General features: G+C 40.4%; 5 protein-coding genes across 8 annotated transcripts in view; 3 read left to right on the top strand and 2 right to left on the bottom strand.

Annotated features, from left to right (window-relative positions):
• The window catches only part of SLO2 (slowpoke 2), a 119610-nt gene extending 111532 nt beyond the window's left edge, over positions 1 to 8078 (top strand). For 2 of the 4 annotated variants that reach the window (XM_089262380.1, XM_089262379.1), the window contains exons 23-29: positions 25 to 210; positions 670 to 876; positions 3780 to 3977; positions 4293 to 4498; positions 5069 to 5411; positions 7065 to 7253; positions 7330 to 8078. In XM_089262380.1, the coding sequence (XP_089118506.1) occupies positions 25 to 210; positions 670 to 876; positions 3780 to 3977; positions 4293 to 4498; positions 5069 to 5411; positions 7065 to 7253; positions 7330 to 7689 (1689 nt within the window). In that variant the 3' untranslated portion in view covers positions 7690 to 8078. The remainder of the gene's footprint in view (positions 1 to 24; positions 211 to 669; positions 877 to 3779; positions 3978 to 4292; positions 4499 to 5068; positions 5412 to 7064; positions 7254 to 7329) is intronic. The other 2 variants (XM_089262381.1, XM_089262382.1) reach the window with 2 other exon arrangements.
• Positions 8079 to 11129: 3051 nt separating this feature from the next.
• Ndg (Nidogen) lies at positions 11130 to 20403 on the bottom strand. Its single transcript, XM_018105057.3, has 10 exons — positions 19769 to 20403; positions 16703 to 17182; positions 15121 to 16494; positions 14149 to 14559; positions 13676 to 14085; positions 13444 to 13601; positions 12302 to 12556; positions 12067 to 12241; positions 11710 to 11994; positions 11130 to 11631 (listed from the first exon to the last, which is right to left on the bottom strand). The coding sequence occupies exons 1-10, from the start codon at positions 20003 to 20005 to the stop codon at positions 11358 to 11360; spliced, it is 4059 nt and encodes a 1352-aa protein (XP_017960546.3). The 5' UTR covers positions 20006 to 20403; the 3' UTR covers positions 11130 to 11357.
• On the top strand, positions 12455 to 23620 carry Obp46a (Odorant-binding protein 46a). Its single transcript, XM_018105065.3, has 5 exons — positions 12455 to 12584; positions 22587 to 22767; positions 22862 to 22975; positions 23160 to 23316; positions 23370 to 23620. Exons 2-5 carry the CDS (start codon positions 22660 to 22662, stop codon positions 23573 to 23575), a joined length of 585 nt encoding a protein of 194 aa, XP_017960554.1. The 5' UTR covers positions 12455 to 12584; positions 22587 to 22659; the 3' UTR covers positions 23576 to 23620.
• Positions 12975 to 14858, top strand: LOC108654044 (uncharacterized). Its single transcript, XM_089260951.1, has one exon. The coding sequence runs from the start codon at positions 13097 to 13099 to the stop codon at positions 13433 to 13435; it is 339 nt and encodes a 112-aa protein (XP_089117077.1). The 5' UTR covers positions 12975 to 13096; the 3' UTR covers positions 13436 to 14858.
• A 135-nt stretch (positions 23621 to 23755) lies between the features above and the next one.
• LOC108654041 (cell growth-regulating nucleolar protein) lies at positions 23756 to 24800 on the bottom strand. Its single transcript, XM_018105064.3, has one exon. It carries the CDS (start codon positions 24670 to 24672, stop codon positions 23830 to 23832), a length of 843 nt encoding a protein of 280 aa, XP_017960553.1. The 5' UTR covers positions 24673 to 24800; the 3' UTR covers positions 23756 to 23829.
• Positions 24801 to 24923: the final 123 nt, after the last annotated feature.

The following is a 24923-nucleotide window of genomic DNA, read 5'->3' on the forward strand; positions in this document are numbered from 1 at the left end:
AATTTGTCGCTCACTTAATTGCAGCGCGAGAAGGAGCGCGGTTCGCACATCTCGTACATGTTTCGTCTGCCCTTCGCCGCCGGCGCGGTCTTCAGTGCCTCCATGCTGGACACGCTGCTCTACCAGGCATTTGTCAAGGACTATGTGATTACATTTGTGCGACTCTTGCTGGGCATTGATCAGGCGCCAGGCAGTGGATTTTTGACTTCGGTAAAAAGAACAAAAACGAAAAAATAGATATATAAAAAATTAAAAATAAATAAATAATAATAATTACAAAATGAATTAAATATATATATATTAAAAATATAAATAATATATAAAAATTAAAATGCAATTAAAAATATAAATAATAAATAATATATAAAAATTAAATGCAAACAATATTTATAAAATACTAATAATATAAAAAAAAATATAAATTAAAAAAATTAATAAAAATATAATAAAACTTAAAAAAAAACTACAAAATAAATAAATACAAAAAAATGAATAAAGTTTAAAATTAAATAAATATTAATTGTCATACAAAAAAAAGCACTACACAATAAATAATAAAAAACTAATAAATAAAAAGTAAAAATAAATAAAACAAATACCTCAACAATAAAAATTACTCAAAGAATAAATAAAGCAAGCTCACTTTTCCGCTCTCCCCCTTCCCGACAGATGCGCATTACGAAAGATGACATGTGGATACGCACCTATGGGCGTCTGTATCAGAAACTCTGCTCGACCACCTGCGAAATTCCGATCGGTATCTATCGCACGCAGGACACCTCCAATGCGGATACTTCACATGTGAGTAACTCGCCGGTCGAGAGATGGGGACCCTTCTCCGCCTTCAGCAGGCATTGTGTGCGCTTGCGTCCATCGGTGAGTCCAAAACAAATGCAGCCAGCCAAGAAAACAACAACGAAAAAAAAAAATCAAAATTCAATAAAAATAACAAACTCTGAAATCGAACAAAGTTTACTTTCAACCTTTTGGGCCCCTTTTGCCAAACCGATTGGCCGCACCTAAACTAAACTAACCAGAACTAAAACAACCAAAATTTGTTTTGCCTTCAACTTATCACACCAAAAATACACTACTCACACAGCCTGTCTCTCTTTCTCTGTCTGTCTCTAACTAACTCTGTCTCTTGCTCACAACTTGGGTATACAAGAAAAGAAATTCAAATGAAATTGATTTGTACTTGGCTTAAGTTAGTCTTTGGTTCTTAATATTTAATTAGCGGACATTCGTTTATGTTTTAGTTTGTGTTACTTTTGTTTTAAGTGTTTCGTCCATTGAGTTTATTTTGTTTTTAAATCACACGCTTACGCTTCGATACTAACTGCATTTGAGACAAGTCTGCGCCAATAAAAAAAAAACAAAAAATATCTAAACTTCATTTGCATATTTTACTCAATATATATTCTATATATCCTATATCTACTTATAAGTAATCGTATACAATATACTATACTACTACAAGAACTCTCTTTTTCTCAATTGTTACTCTTGAACTTGTGAACGTAATGGCAAAGCTAAACAGATTTTTAATCAAATTTCAATTAACGTAACTTTTACTCGCTTAACAACGATCTAGAGTTTTTCTTTCCTCATATACATATAAATTATATATATATATATATATATGCTTAGCCAAAGAAACCCTTTCGAATACATAAAGCATAGCGTGCTGATTTAGCATCAATTGTATAAAAATTTCCCCCTTGATTTTGTATATAAACCTTAACAAAAAAAGATAAAAACTTTCGTAGTTGATTTTATATTTTTATATATTTTATTCAATCAGCCAGTCGAAAGAATTTGCCAAAGTTTTTTCCCACCATTTTTAGCTCATCTTTTGCCTACTCCTTACTCGTAATATAAACACACACATTAGCTAAAAATAAATCAAAAGAAAATGAAAATACCCCAGCCTTCTTGGCGCTCCCCCGGTGCCTCGCCAATTTGCGAATAAATTACTCATACGACCCATTGTCAAATTTGTCTGTCGAAATGAAATGTTGAAATGAAAATAAACTAATTTGCGTTTGTATTGGACTTGACCAGCTATTGAAAATACGCACACGCACGCAGTGAGTCACAAATATTTAATAACAAATTATAGACTAGTCAAAAAAGGACAAACTAAAAATACAAACCAAAAAAATATATATGCTAAAAATATACTCAACAAGAACAACAACAAAATCTATTTAAAAAATCAAATACATTTCTCATACAACTCTCACAACAATTGCCTGCCTGCCTCATAAGCCATAGCATTCTCTATGGCCATTCTACGTGTGTGTGTGTATGTGTGTGTGTAGTAGTAGTAGTAGTTTGCCTGTGTGTGTGTGTAGATATATAGTATAGTAGAGTTAGCTAGGAATTCGCTTGCATGACTCTGTTCTTCTCCTCGCTCGCTGTAATTTATTTCCGTTTCCGTTTCGTTTTCGTTTTTTTTTTTTTTAATTTTTAATTTTTCTGCATGCAGTCCTTTAATTAGCTGATTGCATTTGCTTGTTGTGCGTCCTGCACGCCAGGACAATAGCTGGCCACGAAAAACAAAACATAAATAATTACATTGTCCATAGGCGTTGTAAAACACCCGAACCAAAACCCGCTTAACCCCTTGCAGCTGTCTGGACTCGCCTCTTGTTGCATTTCGTGTTGTGTGGCCTTTGATACTTATTAATTATCCAACACGAGTCACTAAGTTGGCCACAGCTTCATTTATTATATAATCGTTGCTTGGTTATTGACTTAAAAATAAAGTGATATATTTTTATTATATTTTCCAAATATTTTATTAATTATCCACCTAACGTAAATCATTTGTTTATACATATATTCAAAAAAATAATAATAATAATATTTATATAGAAAAAATATATTTTTTCATTTATAAAAACTTTCATTTAAAATCATTATCATTATTATTATTATTAATACAATATAAAGCAATTTTATTAAAGCAATTGCCATAGAGTATTTAGCTTTTATTCTGTTCGTTATTCCACCAATTTAATTTCAATTTAAAAAAATTTAAAAAAATACATAGATACACCCTTGAAAACTTTCGTGTGTCGAAATGCTCATTAAAATTGCTTAGCTTGATTAAAAAATCGATACAAATTAGCGAAACGAACGGCGACTATGAAACTCGAGCTGCAAAGCACGAAATAGGCAAAATCCTGAAGAGACCATTTCATTTAGCATATTAATTAGATTTTTAATTGACTTTTCGATCATTTCGTTGCGCGAATTTGTGAACAAGCGCTTGCAAAGCACCTTTCTATGAACAATAGTTTTTCATTTCAGTTTTTCTTTTTCGATTTTCTTTCGATGCTTTTTCCATTAATTTGATTATAAACGAAAAATTGATTACGAACATGTTTTGGCTTTTAGTTAACATTTTATTCGGCATGACTAACAACACACATTCAATGTTACCTTGTTTTTTGTACACACACACACACACACACACATGCACACGCACACACATTAAATAATACATCTATACATATATCTATATATTATATATATAAAGACATTAAATGAGCATAAAGCCCAAAGAAAAAAAATTATATACATATATATTTAAAGAGAAACATTATTCATGCATAAAACTGAAACAATCTGCCATTTCAATTAAAAATCAATTAAAAATGTAAATCATTTTGTGTTTAACCGAAAAATTCATTGAAATTTGCATACCAAAAACCATCTCGACCCGGCCAAAAAAAAAAATTAAAAACAAAAAAAAACAATTCCATGGAAAGTATGATGAGGAGACTGGCACGCCCGACTCCACCAAGGATAGCACGGAAATGCTGCGAGGTGTTACATATCGTCCGCCGACAGCGGGTAGTGGTGGTAGTGGTGGTATTGGTGGTGGTGCAGGTGGTGGCGGTGGTGGCCGGCCACGCCAGAAGTCAGTGAATTGCCTGGGCGGCTGTGCGGAGCGTAAAGGATCATCCGTAAGTAAACTCATTTCAAGTCCATAGAAAAAACCACACACATACACACACAAATATCACAATTGTGGGCGTGTCGCGAGAGGTAGGTGAGTTTTAGTTCGTTTTGTAACTTGGTTCTTGAACGCTTTGACGCATGCTGTTGGTGATGGATGCCAGAAAACTGAGTATATATCTAAGATAACATTATCACTGCACACACACAGACACAAACAAACAAATACACACATATGCATCAATGTGTAACTAACAAATTGACAATAAATTCTACGACTTGCATACATTTCTAATCTTTGGCTGGACCAACATCTCTTGCAGTACTCCATCAATTTGGCGGACGAGGCACGCGATAATCACGCCCAGCAAATCGAGCGGGCGGAGATCGCCAATCTGGTGCGCAGTCGCATGGAGTCGCTCAATTTGCCAACCATCGACTACGACGATGTCAGCGAGAAGCGCAATCATTTGTCCTATGTGATAATCAATCCAAGCTGTGATCTTAAGCTGGAGGAGGGCGATCTGATGTGAGTATGCTTCGAGAGAGGGTTGACTTTACTGTTCAAGAAACTTATATAGCCTAGACGCTCAGCTGTAAACAAAAACGATAGAAACGGAATGCCCTTCGGCTGTTGCTCAGAGCGAGAGCGAATGAGTACGATTTCTTATAGTTGATCTAGGGAACAGTGGAGCAGAATAAAACAGGGATTGGCTGATGTTTTTTTTTTTTTTTCTTGAAACTAGTTTGTAATTTGAATAGAGTTGATAGAGCCCAAGCTTTGTTGGCAAATTCTAAACATATTCTTCAATTTATAAAGCTTTTAAGCTGCTCTAAGATGGTCTAATGAATATTTTAAAGAACTCATAGTAGAAAGTATAAGTTAGTTAATTAACTCTCAGACATGCGAATTGATTTTAAATACTTATATGTTACTACCAAAGTTATAGACTTAAAAAGGTTTTTGATTTAATTGCAAATAGTTCTAATAATTAATATAATATTATAATAAATACAAATCTCCTACAAATATTTAATATATTTAAATTCAAGCTAATTAATTTCTGTTCAACTCATTATCTCAATATTTAATTCACAGCTATTTGGTGCGCCCCTCACCGTTCTCGGCCCAAAAGACCTTCGAGCGTCACAATTCGCGCCGCAAGTCGAACATATCGTTCTGTTCGAACATCAATTTGGGCGCCACCTGTGGCCCGCAAATGCCAAATATGAGCAACACCGCCGTCGGAGCTGGTTCGCGACGCGGCTCCGGCATCGCCGGTTTGAACCCCATGCAAATGCAGAGCGTTCAGACATTGGCCGGGTATGGATCATCGCAGCGCTGTACGCCCCCGATGCAGCAAATTAAATCGAATTCTCTTTCTCTACCCGACAGTCCGACGGTGGTTGGCTCGCAGCGCGGCAGGAGTAACTCATTGCGGGTTGGCTATTATTCTCTCTATCCACACCTCCTACACCTATCTCTCTTCCCCTCTCTGTCACTGTCTCTCTCTGTTTTACTCCATAACTGTCTCACTCACTCACTGCCTCTCGATTTGAGACACACGATTTCCACTTTCCTGTTTTTTGCGTTCACGTTTATCGACACTCCAAGAAATATACTCCACTCCATTTGTGTCCACAACTTTACCTAGATAACTGTGTGTTTATCCAATGCCAGAGTTGCCTCATATATGCCTTAAATTCGTAATCTATCAATGCCGCTCTGGCTTTGCATAAATACATATTTATCTGCTACATGCTATACATATTTATCATTTCAATACCTTTGCAGCAACAGTAAAAATAATTTAAATCGATTTATCTAGCTGCGAAAACTTTGAAAGTTTTTTGAGTCAGGAACATCAAAAACATGAATATCAAGTTGAGCCATAAAATGTATAATTACCTTCTCAGTTTCTCATAGGAATCAAACTAGCATGCAAAAATGAATATTTCAAAAAGAAGTTTTCCTCAAATGTTACGTTGCTTTTCTTAAGTTTGGAAAGCATTTTTATAGCCATATTTTACGAGGGAATTCAAATTTTTAGTTATTTAAATTGAAGAAAAAAAAATATATATTTACATATTTTATTTTTATTTTAATATTTTATTTTATTTATTTATTTTTTTTTTAATTTAAATTAAAAGAAAAAATATATATTTTATTTTATTTATTTTTATTTTTTTATTATATTCATTTATTTTTTATTTTTTATATATACACATAGAGATAGATTAAAATTTTCTTCAATCAAATACATACCTAGTATTATACAAAGATAGTGGCTCAATTTATACTTACCAACGAGCTGCAAGGGTATTGAATGTTTCGGTTTACCGAAATCTGTTTTTACTTTAACTAATTGGCTAACATGACACCTAGACTTGAGCAATCGTACACCCAGTTGTTGTATGAAGAAGCACAATGTATAAAATGCAACAATGCTCACACACACACTGCTAGCACACACACACACACACACTCAAACACATAGATTCATGTAGAGCATCAAAATTTGGTTGCATTTCGTTTTCGAAAGACTCGCAAATATCAATCCATTTCACAAAATTGAAGCGTTTCGAAAAGCCGCAGCACTCGACAGCCGCAACAGCCAGACCAACATCAACAACAACAACAACTACAACAACAACAACAATGACAACAACTATCAGCAACAACAAGAACAACTAAAGCTGTTCAGCAAGCATTCATAACCATAAAGCACGCACGCAACGGATATGTCCACATCACGTTTCCGTTTCCGTTAACTCGAGTTGGTTTTTGCACCCGCAACGAATATAAACACCGTAACGAAATAATAACAGCAACAATACTAATCATCACGATCAAATAATAATAATAACAATAATAACAATTTAATCAACTAGCGTGCGGCACGGATTTCACTTCAATGTGTGTTTAGGAGACCGAAAAAAAAGAGAGAGAAATTCTTGTAGCCAATTTGTATTGTGTAATTCATGTGTCTTTGTGTGTTCTTGTATTTCGTTTTGTTTTGGCCATTCGCTTGTTGCCGCTAGTCTCTAATCCGGCCTCTGCCTTTTGGATGTGTCCAATATTATTGTACTTGCAGATCGATAACGATATACTATTGCGTCGCTCGTCCTCGCTGCGGCAGGGCCTGCCCAGCGTGGGCGTCAGCCATGGTCGTCGCAAGTCCTCGCTGGAGGAGATCGGCATCAGTCACTTCACCACACTGATGCAGGCCACCAATCACAGCAACCCCATTAAGATATCACTCAATGGCAGCATTGGCATGGAGGTAATGGACTCCCGCTCACTCTGCCTAAAGATTTGCTCAACTCCCTTACTCTCTCTCTCTCTCGCTCTCTCTCTAGAATCAAATCTCATTGCAAGTGACGCCGCCCGAGGAGCCAACGCCCATGTTGGGCGTGCCGTGTGTGCTGGGCGGCGGCGGTGTGGGCGGCATTAATCCGTCGGCACTTGGCGGCAGCTCTGGCGGAGGAGGCGGCGGCGGCGGCGGCGGTGGTGGCAGTGGCGGTGGCGGTGGTGGTGGCGGTGGCGGGGGCGGCAGCAGCGGCGGCATGCTGGGCGCCGGCTCCTCGCTGGCCATAAATACCGCCGATCTGGGTCCCGGGCCGAGCACCTCGTCGGGCGCCTCGCTGCAGGCGCAGGACTCGCTGCCGCAGTCGTCGCAGGCGCCGTCGCCGCAGCATTTGCAGGGCACGATTGTATGATACAACCTGATGTGGGGTCGCCGACTCCGCTCGTCCATGTCCAAAAACAAATGGATATAGAATTCGGCCAGCACACACAGACGTCGAGACAAGTTCTAACCGAGCAAGAACTGCCTCTGCCTAATATAAGGTCAAGCTGCTTAACCCTAGAAAAAAATAATAAAAAACAGAAAAACGAGTATAACAAACAATTCCAAAACTATTTATATAAAGAAGTGGTAAAGAGATGAGCGCGTGTGGATATATCGTGTCACGCTTTATTTACTGTGAGAAAAGTGCTTGAAACACAATGTAAGTTTTTGTTTTTGTTATTATTATTTTGTTACTGTTGTGAATATTTTTTGACAAAATTATGGAGTATGCATTATTATTATATATAAAATATATATTTTTTAAAAATTTAAGATTGATTTTTTCTACAATAAACATTTATCTAAGGATTATTTATTAATGTATTGTTATTATTAAAAACAAAATATAAATAAAAATTCTTAATTACTTTTATTTTTATTTCTAATAATATTTCATTTATTTTTTACTAACTTGTTTGTTTTTTATTAATTATTATTATTATTAATATATAAGTTTTTTATATGATTGCAGTATGATTTTTGTTTACATAATTTATCTTATTATTATAAATATTTGCAGTATTTAAACTATTATTATTATTATTATTATTATTATTATTATTATTATTATTATTATTATTATTATTATTATCTTCATTATTATTGACAGCTGGCCTTTAGGGCCACGACTCGTGCCACGAATATATCTTTAACTCTCAATGGCTCATCTCTGCGTATTATGTATTAAGAACCCAACCCACCCAAAAGCAGCCTGTCCCGTGTCTGTGTTGTGTGCGTGTCGCAGCTAATGAAATGTACTCTAGCATTGCCCCCTAGATGGGGAATTCCCCTCCAACCCTATCTCTTTCTCTCACTGAGTTGGCTTAGTTAAGTGTGCGAAAAAAAAAAAACAAACAAGATATGGATGTGTTTTATCATTTCGCTTATAGGCAAACTACACTTAAGTATTTGAGTAGCAATAAATTAGATTCAAAATTCGGTATGCTTTATTCAAAAAGTGTGCAACAAAGTGTGTTTTGGGAACAACAAAGTAGTTAAACTATTGGCATGAATGGAATGGTAAATACCACTTTAGCTAGCTGTAAATAGTATCGTGCATTAAGATGTGTTAGCTGCTAATGCATTCTATATATATGTAGATCTAAGTAAATTCGATTCGTTTCTAGCATATCTCGCTCTAATGCAAATTAGCTGCCCCAAAAACAAGAGGCTCAAAACCAAAAAAATCAGAAAAAATTAATTATAATAAAAATTTCAAAATGATTTCAACAGCTTTTTCGTAGCAATAGAAATTATGTATATACGATAGTTGTAAGCGATAGTTGTAGTCGGAATTTGTTCATGATTTCATTCTCTATAAATTTGAAGATTTCGCATTGCACACAGCTACTTCCTTAGGTTTCATATGTTGCACAGAGTTTTGAATTGAATTCGCTATTTCGCTAAAGTAAATAAACTATATTTTACTATAAGAAAGGTGCTATCGATGTTTTGTACCGAAATATTCTTTCCATTCATAAAAAAATAAATTTAGAAGAAAGAAAAAAATACTTTTTAATGATGGTTTTCAGAACATAAAACATTCAAAAGAAACAGGCTTTGGTATACTCTAATGCTTTACAAAGAAAAACAAACAAAAATGAAAATATAGAGAAACAATGCTATGTAGTCGCTGTAAATATTAGCTCTTAAGATGGTAGCATTCAAGGAACTGCATACAAACTATTAGAACTACAACGCAAAACAACAGAAATTAGTTAATAATAAAGTTTATGAACATATATATACATATATAGTCGATAGTCGATAGTCCTTAAGCACTTAGTTCGGTTTTGAGGGCCGTGCTCAAAGCCTAAGCCTATAGCTTGTAAACGAAACTGTACCAAATTCAATGAGCTATACACATACCCCAAGCATCAACCACATATATATGATATATATATCTGAACTGTCGATTGGCAGCTCCAAAGAACGAAACCCAGACACGTCCCCAGCAACAGGGAAAATTTATTAATTAGCCTTTAGCTAAAGCATACAAATGTACCTACACTCCACACACACACACATACATATACATATATATATATATATATATATATACACTTCAATATATATTCATGAACCTTAAGATGTATACATAGAGCACAAAACAATTTTATACTAAGTGAATTTTACTCGGTTCCAGTTTGAAACGATGCTGAACCATGCATTCCAGTGTCTCAAGAACCTACGCGACCTATGCGCGCTTAGATAAGCCTAGCACATCCAATAACAACAAAGAAAAAAAAAAACAAAAAAAAAAGAAAGAAAACATTTAGCAACTATATATAAATATATATATTTAGTATGTACTAGGTATTCTATTAGCAGTCACTAAATTAGCAATTAGTAAATGTCTCAATGTACAAAAAGCAAAAAGATGGCAATGCCTACAATTAGTTATCAAAGAACCACAAGCAACAACAACAACAACAACAAGAAACAACTAAAGAAAAACCAAATGTACTTACTATCTTTAATTGATAATTGAATGCTCTGCGCAGCATATTACAAGTTTAGATCATACAACTTTGCTGTAATATTTAAATGTGCTCTTTAAGGTACGCGACAACAACAACAACAACAACAAAACCATGACAAGAAAAACTCACAATAAATTCAAAATATATAGTTGATGAAAACTGAATGAAGTTGTTGATGGTTCAAAATGGGGCGGGACTTGGAATTTGAAATAGTATTTTAGATGAAAATTTTTTTACAAATTATAATTAAATGTATAAATATTATTTTATTTTTACAAGCATATTTAAGCAAAACAATTGAATTATAAGTGTATTTAAATATCATTTAATATTCTAAATAAATTGTTTGTAATGTATTTTATTTTAGTATTTTGTTTATTTATTTAAAATATTAACGGATTTTAAATTGCATTTAATTGATTTGCTGGCTTTAAATATGATTTAGGGTGTACATACAATTATTTAATTTTTTAAATACTTAAAATAATTTTTATTCAAGTATTATTTGAATCTGAATTTTTCTTTATATCTTATTTATTTCTTTATTTCTTTATTTATTTTTTTTATTTATTTATTTATTATTTTTTAAAACAAAAATGTATTATTATTATTTTTATTTTTGCTTTTCCAATATCAACAAAAATCAAATTTTCAATTGTAGTTATATATTTATATGAATATTTAATATAGTATTAAAATAATCTATTATTCAATTTGAATTTTCCCCTTTTTTTAAATTTTTAATCTCACTATTCGGTAGATTATGTAATTCAGACACTCATATATTTAAACCCTGCCCACACAAATAATTACACATACATCTGTTTATTTATTTATATATTATTTATTAGATTGAGTAGCTTTACAAAGATGGCACACACATTAGTTTGATTTGTATTATGAATTAATTGTTTTGGTTTGCTTTGGTACGTGATCTTCAACATTCTTAGTTTATAGATTTCATTGTTATGCGTATACAAAAATAATTTTCCTTTTTTCATTTCATAAGTTAATTTGCTTTTCTTTTCTGCTTTTGTTGGTGATTTTAACTAATTTAATTGCGTGGCACTACGTAGTCGTAGGGCGAGGCCACGGTGCAGCCGGTAGAGGCGCTGGTGCACTTGCAGCTCTTGCCGGAGGGCGCCTTGCGGTTGACCAGACAGATCCGTGAATCGGTGCAGCCGCCGTTGTTGATCTGGCACTGGCTGGAGTACTGCGGACAGTTCTGCTCCACGGCGGTCATGCCGTACAGCTTGTGGCTGCCAAAGAAGGACGTCTGTATGGGCTTCTGGCGCACGCCCGAGCTATCCACGCTCTCCAGCTTCTTGCTACGTAGGAGAGAGACAGAGAGAGAGAGAGCAAAACTAAGAGAATTTCCATATTAGGTAAAGCTTTCGAGCACCTACGTTGTCCAGTCGGTCCAGTAGAATTGATCGTGCGTAAAGGTCAGGCCGAACGGATAGGACAGCTCCTGGGATATGGTGCGCGTTTGACGACTCTGTGCATTGATGCACTCCACCTTCCTGGTGCCCGCATCCGCATAGCACAACTCACCGCTGTGCTCGACGACCACCAGCGAATTGGGCAGCTTGACATCGTTGGCGCCCAGCAGCAGCTCCCGGCCAGTGCCGTCCAAGTCTGAGTACTCTATCTTGGGGTTCGAGCGATCCCAGTCGGACCAGTAGAGTTTCCTGTTAAAAGCGGAAAGCGAGATTAGAGAATCTCTCTGGATCTTAATGCATTTCTTGGTTAGTTCGACTCACTCTCTGTAGGGATCCACAGCAATGCCACGTGGATTCACCAGATCCTTGTTGATGATGACAGCGCGCAGCGTGGGATCGTCCAGGCTGGCCACCTCAATGGTGTCCTTCTCCGAATCCGTCCAGTACAGGCGACGCGAGATGACATCAATGGCAATGCCCTCCGGAGACTCAATGTCTGCAAGGCACACAGCTCACAATGAAATGACCTATAGACCCATTGATTCATTCCACTTACCTGTGCTGATGAAGACGCGCTCATCGGTGCCATCGTACTTGGAGCTGATGATCTTCCGTGCCGATATGTCGCCCCAGTAAATGCGTCCCTCCACACAGTCCTTGTCCAGGCCAATGGCCATCGAGGCCACCTTGATGGGTCGTACATTGCGTCCATTCAGGGGCACACGCACCAACACCACGCCCTGGCTGACAATCAGGAAGTTGGAGTCGTGCTGTTGGCGCTCCAAGCAAACGGAGCCATTGCCATAGAAACCTGCAGAGAAAATCAATGATTAAAATGGGTAAGTGCGGAATTAATTTGACGTAAATAATAGAGTGAAGAAAGGGGAAAAGGGAGAGCAAGTAATTATGTACAAGTAATCTATTTTCGAATCAATTACTTAAACTAATTAACAGTAATTAATCAACAAATTCAGAGTAATTAAAAGTTATTACCAACTAAAAAATGTAATATCGTGAATTTCTTATAATAAAATGTTGATAGGAAAATAGTTAAAAAGTAAGGATCAGTAAAAACTCTTATAAAAAACTAATTAAAATTAATTATTAATTAAATAGTAATTAAAATATTTTTTAAAAATTCTCCTTCCGCAAATAATTGAAGTAATTCCCAAAGTTTGGAGGTTTGCTCTGCCTCAGAATTCCCTTGAATATATAGTGTAAATAGTTGGCATTGATCTTGCACTCGCATTCAATACAGCCCTCGAAACATATCGCATCCGATTTCAATTCCTAACTAAATTCGTAGTCGTAAATATTTTTTGGTGAAAAACACACGCGAAACATAAACGAGATGCGGCCCGTACAAAGTATGCTAGCGAAGGTGTCGCGCTTTAGAAATCTGACCGGGCTGGGCCAGCCGGCTGCCACGCTGCTGAGGGGCAAGACGGCGCTGTGGTCGCTGCGCCAGCAGCAGCGCCGTCAGCTGCAGAAGGTGGAGCAATATCGGCGCAAGGCGACCACGCTGCAGTCGATGCGGGAGTTCTTTATGCATCCCCTGACCTGGGATCGCAACAATGGCTACTTGAACGTGGTGCTGGCCTTGGCCATCTTCACCTTCGTGTTCATCAATTCGTGCACACCCTGCCCCGAGGATCGTGTGCCGCAGCGCAGCAAGAAGACGGAAGAGTAGGAGCTCACCTGGATTGCAGACGCAGACCAGACCCGAGTTCGTCGAATGGCACTTGGCGTTCATGTCGCACATCGTGGGATTGCTCAGGCAGTTCTGCTCCTCGATGCAGACGTAGCCGTCGCCGCGATAGCCGGCATTGCACTGGCACGTATAGTTGGCGGGATCCCTGAATGGAGAGCAGTGGAAATATTTCAAATCAATCGAGAGCTCTTGCCTCGCATCATCACTCGGCCAACTCACTCGGTGGGCTCGCAGGTGGCGTGTATGCCGCAGTTGTTGCGCACATTGCAGGGTATGGGTATGCTCACACAGCCGGTCAGTGCGTCGCCCTGGTAGCCATCGATGCAGTCGCAGTACTGAACACTCAGCGCCGTATCCCACTTGCAAATGGCATTCGATCCGCAATAGACTGAGCCGCAGCGTCCCGCGGGCACACAGCGATCGCTCACGTCCCGCTCGTAGCCGGCGTTGCACTGACAGACGCCGCCATCGCAGTAGGCGTTCTCGCCGCACTCCTCCGCCGCCTGGCACTCTGGGGCCAGCTGGCAGTTGTGGCCGTCGCCCTGGTAGCCACGCTGGCAGACGCACTCCGACTTGCCCAGCTGCTCGTTGTAGTCGCAGTTGGCGTGGGCATCGCAGATGCCCGGTCTCTGCGTGAATCGAAAGGAATGGAGGGATTAGCAAATGGGAGCAGCTCGCTTTGGTTCACTCACAATCGCGCAGGAGTCCTCGATGGGATCGCAGTTGTAGCCGTCGCCGCTGTAGCCGGCATTGCAGGTGCAGATGTGACGCAGCTGCTGCTCCCACCAGACGCAGCGGGCATTCACATGGCAGTTGGAGTCCACGTCGCACGGCAGCAGATCCTCGCTGCTGTCCACCTCATAGCCGCCGGTGAAGCGGCAGCTGCGCTGCTCCTCGGTCAGCTCGTAGCCCTCCGGGCAGGTGCAGTCGCCCAGAATATTGCAGCGCGGCTCCACTTCATCCACCATCAGTAGGGGCACACAGCGTCCATGCTCGAAGACCTCGTCATGGCCGCAGATGTTCGCACAGCTATAGCCGTCGCCCGAGAAGCCTTCACGGCAGCTGCAACGTCCCTCGTAGCAGTCCGCATCCGGCGAACAGCTCTGAAAAATACAAACCACAACAACAACAACAAATCATTTCCCATTTTGAATATTGTGAACCGAACTCGGAACGAAACAAAGAACGATTTCAGTTATCCCTGAAAAACTTGCGGCCCGCCCCTCTGGCTGGGCTTCTGTTAGAGATAGACGAATTCGATGCTTTGTGAATGACACGGCCAGAAAATTGGATGCACCAAAAACTAAACCACTAAATCTATTTGTAAACTGACCATATTTAGGCATAGTTTAAATAATTTTAAGAATTTTCAAAAGTTTCTATAAAACAATTACCAGACTAATCAATTTTAAAGGAACATTTACTTTCAAGTTTTAGTCGAGAATACTTGTTTAGATAATTTTCTTATATTTGTTAATCTCTTCTCTTTCTATTTACCTTTCTTGTAGATATTTTCCTTTTCAGATTCTTTTATTTTGGCTATTTATCTGTTGAGATACTTTTCTTTTAAGATACTATCCGCTAGATACTATCCGCTATTTGTCTCTTGAAACTCTGCCATCACATAATTTTTCTTTTATGCAATTTCCCCTGCTCACACTTACGTAGCACTCATCCAGATGTTGTCCATTGCTCTGATTGGGTTGATAGTCGACATGCTCGTCCGGCTGCTCTGGTTCGGGCTGCTGTGGGCGTGGCTGCTGCTGCTGCTGCTGGTCCTCCTCTGTCGGATAGCCCTGCTGGCCGTCGACTGGCGTGGGCGTGGGGTACTCGATGTTTTCGGCCGTATTGTTGCGCAGACAGCGATAGCCGTTGCCCTCGTAGCCATCGTAGCAGACGCAGGTGAAGCCGCCCTCGTTGTTGGAGCAGAGGGCGTTCTCGTCGCAGACATGGGTGCCCAGGGCGCACTCATCCACATCGATGCAGCTCTCGCCGCCGCGCTCGTCCACCTGGGCGGAGTAGCCGTGCTGGCAGTCGCACCGATAGGTGTCCTCGTAGGGCACACAGATGGCATTCTCGCCGCACTGGACGCTGCCGTCGGTGCAGGCATTCGACTCGGCATCGACGCCGATCTTGCTCAGGGCGCTGGTGCGCAGGGCCTGGTCGCGCTCGAAGTAGTCGAGCGTGATCTTGGACACCTTCTGCAGGACGCTGTTGTCCGTGGGATCGGCATCGTCGTCGCGCAGGCAGCTCTGGTAGAGTATGCGCTGATCCACCTGGAAGCCAATCACACGCTGCTCCTCGGCCAGCTCCAGCTGATGCGATTGCAGCGAGTGCAGCTCGCCGGGACGCACAAACCTGTACTCGTCCGTGTAGTCGGGCAGATGCAGTGCAGCGCCGGCTGGCACGCGTGGCACAGAGCCCGTCAGCTCGATCTTCACCGTCAGCTGGTCCCAGTAGTTCAAGCCCTCGAACGTCTGATTCACCAGCAGCGTCTCGCCCGTCTCGTACTGAATGCGCGAGACGTGCTGGTAGTTGCCTCCGGTCAGCTGGTAGCCATTAGCCGCGCCATTCAGCGACTTGGCGAACAGCCAGCCCACGGTGGTCAGCAGCGGCAGCACCAGCCGCAGCTGCGCCGCCTGCTCCCCACTCACCGGATTGATGGTCGTGTAGACGCGCGCATCCGTGGTCACCACATACGACTGCAGCTTGGCCTCCTCGCTGACGGCCTGGCCATTCAGCTGGCCGGAGAGCGAGCCCGTGACGCGCATCGGCAGATCGTTGGCCAGGCACGACCGTCCATTGCCATAGTAGCCCGGCTCGCACACGCAGCAGTAGCCCTCGGACTTGTCGTAGCACTGGGCATGGCTGTCGCACTGATGCCCATTGCCGTTGCAGCTCTGGGCGAGGGCCGGCGACTCGGTGCGCGTCTCCACGTTGTTGGGCGCCACCACGTTCTCGTTGCCCGTCAAGGGCGCCACCTGGTACAGCCAGACGCCAGCCACGCCCAAGTTGGTGCTGTCGCTGAGGAAACGGGCCTGTGGAGTGGTGGCAGAACGTGAGATTAGTTTTCTCTCTTGATTAGTTTTACTTTGAAATGGGAAAGGAGGATTGAATAGTAAGGTATTAAATTATAGAAGGAGGCGTTGTAAAGACGAAAACGATTTGCTGCTAAGCAAGAGTAGAGCCACAAATGTTTCCTATACATGTGCCCGACTAAGGTATTATTATTCCATATTCACTTACATTCTCCGATCCGGAACCATTCAGATTGTAGTAGCGTCCATCCTCGGCCACGAAGCCCGCCTGGGCGCGAATGTCGGGCAAGCCGTACTCTCCGGCCTCGCCCTGCAGCCAGTTGAGGCCGCCCTGCGGATAGATGAACTGCACAAAGGTCTGCGAGTCGCCGACAATCAGGGCCACCTGAAAGGTGTTCAGTCTGTCCGTCTTCGAGTTGAAGTAGCCCACATTGCGCCACGTGCCGACAATCAGTTGGCGTGCCTCGAACTCCGTCCAATCGCTGTAGGCGTAGCGCACCAGCAGCTGAGCGCGATTCAATTGCTCAGGATCCTTTGACTCGAAGAGCGAAATGGAGCTGTCGTCGTTGCTGTTGCTCGTGTCGACGTTCGAGTAGAAGGCCGCCACCGAGGGATACTCGAGTGGGAAGGGCTGATTCAAGTACTCCGTAAACTCCACGTTGAATGTCAAAATGCCATTCGTGTTGATCTGCAATGGAGATGTGAATGGGATGCGCTTAGTTGAAGTGCCTCTTAGGTGTGGGTAAGGGGTGGGTGTGAGGGCATGGATGGTGTATATAAGTGCATATGGTCCATCAATTAGCTGCTTTGTGAAGTGCCAACAGGGCACTTAACATTTAACGGCCACTGCGCCTGCCGGAAACCAAACAAAAACAAATCATTAACAAGCGCGCCTCAATGATCATTAGAGAAGAGAGAGAGCCGCCTTCACTTTCTCTAATGAGTTTTCTAAATTAGTGCTAGATAAATAGACGCAGCCAGCGGCCAACACTATCCAGCTGCGCGACCTGCTCCTGTTCACACATCGCCACGCACTCCAATTGGAATGCCAAATTCAATTGCTCCACAATTTTTACACTTTTCAACTTCAATTGCACAACTTTGCGTATTTTTCTTGCATCCATTTTGCCTAAATAAACAAATATATAGACGTACACACATACATATATATATATTGTTCTTTTCTTGTCGATCTTTTGTTATTTTCGGAACTGGAGCACATGTGTGTGCCCAAAAAGTGGAAAGAATGATAGCGATTGTATTTTGTGGCACAAAGCAATTCTCTAACAAATTAGCACCAAGACTGGCCGCACTTCATCCTCGCCATCTCAGCGGGCTACAGAAATGTGTGTGTGGAAATATTTGCCAAAGCCACTTGAGACCCGAAAGACTGCAGTAGAATTTACCAAGGTTTTTTGTAAATGATTTGATTTATTGGTTAATGATTTATTTTATTTACTTTAAGAAATTTGTGTTTTGGCTATGAAGGAATTTTTTGAATATTTTATTTACAGCCTAAAAAAATATTGTTAAAATTTATTATCAAGTTTTCATTTAACCTTAGTTTTTAATATATTTAGCAGACAGCCTTGTGGTACTTAAATATTATCTGATTTTTCTTTGTTCTAACAGCAGAGCAAATATTGTAAAGCAAAAAAAAAAAGGTAATATATATTTCTTATACTTTCTTTTATTATATTCCCAACTCTACACAAAAGCTCTATATATTTTCTATAAAAACTCATGTAGCTTTGCATTCAACTGAATTTTTATAAATTCCAAAATAAATCGAGCCAGCTTTTCCGTTTGATCTTCTATTTTTAGCAGCGCCGAAGGGGTTTAATAACAATTAAATTGAATAATGTGAATTGGCTGGAGGAGAAGAAGCTTTTGGTTATTTCTGGTCAAAGGAATTCTCGAATATTTATGCATTTCTATGGCCATAATGTTAATGCCACACACACACACACAACACACAATTCTGTGCCGCGTGCTATTTTTCGACGTCAGACACATAAATTCAGTTAATTAACTAACAAAAATAGGCGACACTTTCGCCTCGACGCGCCGCTAAGAGCACATCATAATTTTTAGACATTCAACAAGAAAACAGAGGTAGAATGTGGAATAGTGGACGAGATAGAGGTAATGAAAATTTTAATACGCTTACTTAGCTAAAATATATTTTAAAATGTATATGCTTACTTAAGGTTCCGTCTCTGATTGCTGATTAGAATAATGATTGCTTTTAATCAGATTATTTTTAAGTATTAAGGGAAAGTACAGCAAACAGAATTGCTTGTAATAAATACTATAAGTGCTTATTGATGGAGGGGTTGCCATGTGCATCTATTACAATATTAAATAAGAAAAATAGTTTGAAGACATCAAATATTGATTATAAAAAGAGAGTTGCCAAAAAACAGGCTACAGGTAAAGAGAGCGAGACAGAGAAAGAGGGAGACAAGAAAGAAAGGCTCACATTGAGAGCAGGAAAGTAAAAGATTGTAAGATTGTCCCTATAATAATTTTGTTATTTATAAAGTCAATCTAAGTTTTGATACTTTTTTATATATAATATTCGCCTAGCTGATAGTTTTCATTATCTAACAAAATGAACCAAAACTATAAAACAGATTTTCATATAGCATTTCATTGAATAGTGTTGCACATTCGCTGAGCATTTTCAAATACCCGCCTTTCAGAGTATTTCGTAAAAAAAAGGCGGCTAAAAGTTTGGATCTGAGCCAAGGCGGGCTAGATGTGTGTTGTAGCTACAACGGGAACATCAATGGGTTGACTTGTTCGCTATTTATTGTAGAGTGTGTCTATGCCTATAGAAACTAAGAGAAGAGTGAGGAACAAGATTGCCATGGACCACCCTCAAGTGTTGTATTATTTCGTATTCGAGTTGAGTGCGTGCGTGCGAATCGCTGTCGCAGTGGAAATGTATCTATCAGATACAAATGTATCTGCGAGTTACTTTTACACAGTCTCGGTGATGTCGAAATGAGCCAGAGCCAGATATGCTGCCCAAAATTCATGCCGATTTCTGTTGTCCACTTAGCTATAAATACACGTATTAAAGTAAGCAAACTATTTGCATAATGCCTATTGATAGACAATCGGCTTAAGCTTATCGCTGCGCTCTTATCAGCTGCTGTTGAATGCAACAAAAATAAATTCATTCAGCACAATTTCTAGAGCTAATTTATTAGCAGATAATATTCATACTTATATAGGTATACTTAGTATATAAACTCGTTGTACTCACGTAGATCTGTTCATATTTGTCGCTATAGAAGCTAATGGGTTGCTCCAATTGGAGCATCGCCTGTTCGCTGTTGCCCTTGGCCAAGTATTGTATGCTTCCACTGCCCTCGACGTATTCGTATAGCTCCTGGGCCCGCAGGCTGTCCAGGTAATTCTCGTACTGACCTCGCACCTGGCTCAGGCCAAGCAGCAGCAGCGGCAGCAGCAGCCGCCACAGTTTTTGGTTAAAAGTTTTCATGGCAAAGTTTTAATCTGATTTTTTATGATTTTTTTTTTAAAGAAATTCTCAAAATAATATTTCTTTATCTGTGCGTGTTTCACAATTTCGCGATCAGCATTTTTACACAAACAGGCACACACACACACTCACACACACACGGAGACGCGCGCGTAGTGTTTGCTTCCAAAAATATCGAATTTAAAAATAACGAACCGGCAGACAACTGAGTATCTATCGTCTATAGCAATAGTATATATATTATATATATATATTTAAATATATATAGGAATAGGTCTATGGAATTGTGTCTTGGAGCACCTTGTCTCCTTTATAGCTTTCGATTCGACTCGATTCTTTAGCGGAGCCAAGTGAACCGCACGCGATGAAAACAAAATCTTCACTGAATCGCAGCTCCGCTCTGTGGAATTCTCTTTGGTTCGGTCCCTCTGACCGTTAACACTTAACAGAACGCGGCGTGTGGGTGTGTGCGTCTGGAGTCTTCACGCTTAACAGAGACACAAAATGGATGGCTGTGTGTATGTGTGTGTATGCTTTTTCACATTTGAGTCTTTTTAACAGCGCCTGGAGGCTTCGTCTTCGCTGCTAACATATCATCCACACTCAAATGCATTTCGCTTTTATTTCAAATGGCATCCAAATGCATGCACTTAACAGCGAGCGAAAGTTAACAGAGCGTGCAGCGCGAGCAGAAAAGAGCGAAGAGAGCGTGCAAGAGTGGGCACTGATCTAAAAAGATCTAGATTTTATATAGATGATGATTTCGCCTACTTATTTATGACATTTCGCTTTTGCCGTTGACATTTATGTTCCACACGCATTAAGTTCGGACGTTTCTTGTTTTTTGCAAATATTTTACAGCCGAAGAGTTGGACAAATTAATAAGAAAAATTTTAAATATAAACTAAGTGGAAAATTTTTACAAAAAGGATTTTTGGACGTGTGTTGAATTGGCGAGTTCTTGGAAATGAAAGAAATATATAAATTTTATTCATTTTTATTTATAACATTTTTGTCAATTTTTTTTTTACATTTGTGCTCGCGTTTATAAATATGTTTAATAAATATTTATTAATACGCTATATTTAAGCTTAATTATAAATATATGCATCTATTGTAGAATCGAGTATACTAATACTTGTACCCACTCCAATATCAATTGATGATCTAATGCTGGCAAACCCAACCCATTTAATGAGCTTAGAAATACTTCCTGAGCCATCATCAAAAGAATCCCTGCATACACATACATATATAGTTAATAGAGCTTCTACTCTCCCTGAGATTAGAATTGCTCAATCCGGTGGGTGTGTTTGGGTTGTTTGCCTGGTAACCACAAGGTGGGGCGTTTGTAGGGTGACCCCAAAAATTGAGATCAACATTTAGATGGGGCGAGGCACGCGTTCCAATTCCGTTGAACTGAACTTCAGGCGAGGGCGGGCACGTGCCGCTTGATTGGACTCTGAACTGCCTCTCCCTCTCTCTCTCTCTCTCCCTCTCTCTCTCTCTCCTTCTCTCTTGATGCCACCGTGAAGCGCCGCAGACGTACTCCCTTAGCCACACACGCACACATACAGACGAACACTGCGGCTCTGTAAAAATAAACAAATGCAAAGTTCTGAGGCAGAGCGACAGAGCGTCTGTGACTCTGGCCTCGTCTTTGGTTTTCGGCTTTATGTATAATGATCATCTACTTGGGCTATTTATGATGTATTTCTCGGTTAATTAGTTGCAGCTGGTTGCAAGAGGACAGGGGCACGGCAGTTGCTTCCGCATGCACGCACTGCAGCCATCAGTCAGTCCATCATGTCGTCCAACATGGAATTCCAGCTCCAACTCGAAAGTGAATTTTCTTTGCCTTAACTATATTTGGCAGCAGGGCGCGTCTGTCATGGGAATACATGCATAAATATATACATATATTTAAATATATTTGTGTGTGTGTGTGTGGTAGGTGCCGCTTGATCGGTGATGGATGGCTGCCTACTCCCGAAATCATTTATCTTCAGGGAGTTGCAGCCGAATTCCAGGAATCAGAGCGAGACGTCGGCGTAGATCCAACAGCTACTTTTGATATAATCGAATATAACATTAGAGAAAGAACTCTAAAATACTTTAATGTATTTATTATTGGCATTTATAATAAATTGAAGTTTTGTTGACAGACAGAAAAAAAAAACAGCGATATTGGAATGAGATGATAGTCGTAGTTACAGACAGTAGAAGAGCCGACTGGGCAGGAAGGAGGTAGAGGAGATGTATGTATGAGTTGGAGGTTTAGTAAGAGGGAGAGAAAGAGAAGGAAAAGAACAAGGGGATTAGGAGTAGGATTAGATAGACAAACAAGAGAAGGAGTAGAATAACTAAAACTACATCTTAGAGATGATACATCAAATAAACAATATCCAATTTCATATAACTATATTATAAAATTATTAAATGACATATTAACTGTATACCCAATATGACGGCATGCTCTATCACAATACCGAAGTTTTGGTATTTTGTACTCTAATGTAGATTGCAAATAATTAAAAACTTAAATTAAGCATGTGATTAAAAGATTTTAAATTGTTTTCAGCTACGGCCAATTAGCTGGCCTCTGCTTATAAAAGAGATGGAGGAGACCCATCGAGTGGTGAATCGCATTCAAAATGCTCTCTGTGTGGTGGCCACTGTGGAATGTTGTGCTGTGGTTTCAAGTGGTGCGCATGATGCCACAGCTGGACGAGTTTTGTGAACACCACTCGACTAATACAATGGTGAAACTTGATTCTTATAATAAAAATATGTTATATATGTGTACTATATATTCATTTATATCTAATTCATTATTTGTTATGCATTATTTTCTAGCACGACTTTTGCTGCGATCTGCATGACGAATCGCCGCAGTTCAGCGACTGTCAAACGGATTGGCATGACAAAATTCACTATACCACCGATGAGGATGAGCTGCTCTATTTGTATGTGAGTATTAAAAAGGGTTGGGAGGGGGCTAGAGGTGCAGGTAGTTGAATTAAACTCAACTCAAGTAATAGTCTCTAGAAATAATCTACGTAAAAGTCCAACTCTACAGCTACTCTGCCAGCTCAACTTAGTCATCATTCAGCCCTACTTCATATAAAAAGATCTAATATATATCCATTTCCAGTGCACGGCTGAATGCACATACAATAGCACCGACTTTCTGGCAGCCAATCGTCAGAGTCTAAATTTAAATCACGTGCGCGAACACCTGGAGAACGACCTGGCCAATGCGGCGGATGAAGCGCTGCTCTACGAGGCATACGTCAAGTGCGACAAGCATGGTATGCAAGACTCATTTAGTAACAAATCCATATATATGAGAACTGCTCTTCAGCTCTAGGACAGCTCGAGCACAAGGACATGCAATTGTTGGCCAAACGTCTGACCACATATGGCTGTCATCCGTTTCCGGGTCTGGTGATGGAGTGCATGGTCAGGGAGATGATATTAAAGTGTCCAGCGGAGCGTTTTCACAAGACAGCGCAATGCCGAGTCGTGCGACAATATTTGCAAAAGTGCGAGCAACGGCCAAAGAAATAGATTTGTGTAGAGAGAAGGAGATGGAGCAGCAATAAATGATAATCATGAAGAGCAACCACATATTTATATGCCAAGGCTTCAGACAGCAGGAATAATGCAGTACAGATCATCCTTGATGCAGATATACCAAAGCAAGTTCAGCTCATTGAGAGCAATATCTTGAAAGTAGAGACAATTCAGTTGAGTTAAATTGTTGCTTACACATTTAATTGTTCGCTAACATTACGTTAAGATACGGTCTAAATTACGCTAGATCATGAGACGTCCTGCTGGATACTCTTAACTAAATCGCCTTCCAGTTGCAGTGCATCCGACTTTTTGAGCTGCTTGTCAAAGCGTTTCTCAAACTTCTTTGTTTGCTTCTCACTGAGCTGCTCGACCGCCAGATGCTTTGTGTATTTCTTTAGCAGCTTTTTCTTCAGCTTCTCCTGGAAGATGCCATCGGGCTGCTTGGACACTAGCTTCAGCAGCTGTGCAGCCCAATCGAATTCGTTGGTTTCTTCGGTAGCTTCAGCTGCAGCTGCTGCGGGTTCTGATGACTCTAGTTTGGATTTCTTTTTGGGCGGCGCCTCTTGCTCTTGCTCCTTTTGCTTCAGTTCTGCCTCCTTGGCCGCTTTGGCTGCTTGAAGCTCGGCCTGTTTGGCCTCCTTCATTTTGTTCAGCTCCTTCTCGAGTATGTCCCACACCTGGGTTGCTTGCTGGCGTGGCATACGCATGCAGTTGCCCACAAAGTTCTCGAACTTCGCCTTCTTGCGCGGCACATTGTCCACGCTCTGCAGACGCTGGAAGGCGCTGCGCAACGTCGGCGTCAGCTGGTACTCGCTGCTATCCAATATTGCACGTATGATATCCATCCAGCTCTCCTGTTTCTGTGCGTTCTTGTTCCTTGGCTCCTTGGGCACGAAGTTTTGGTTGGAATACTTTTGAGCCTCTGAAATGCATTTAATGTGCGCTACATATTCCTCCTCGTAGAAATCTTTGAGGCAGTCCATGCACGAGACGTTTTTTGTCTTGCCCCGGCATTTAGTCTGGTAGTGTTTTTCGACGGCGGGCTTTTTAACGGACTCGCCGCAAATGTTGCAGGTGAAGAATACCATAGTTTAGGAGAATTATTAAAGAAATTGCAGCCGAATGAGAAGACGCGGTGTATTCCACGTGCGCGCTTTGATATTTGTTTTGATTATCGTTAATCGATTGTAATTCTGTTGCCGTTCTGCTTTCTAAACAGTTGTGCACTGTTAGCACGGTCTACTGCAGCTATAAATCGACGGCATTACACTGTAAACTCTCTGTTAGCTGATGAACAATTAACATTATATGGTAACGTGCTATATCATTCAGCTTTTGA

Source organism: Drosophila navojoa, chromosome 5 (genome assembly GCF_054131105.1).
Source record: "Drosophila navojoa isolate 15081-1374.11 chromosome 5, UAZ_NAV_1.0, whole genome shotgun sequence".
Classification (NCBI taxonomy): Eukaryota; Metazoa; Arthropoda; class Insecta; order Diptera; family Drosophilidae; genus Drosophila; species Drosophila navojoa.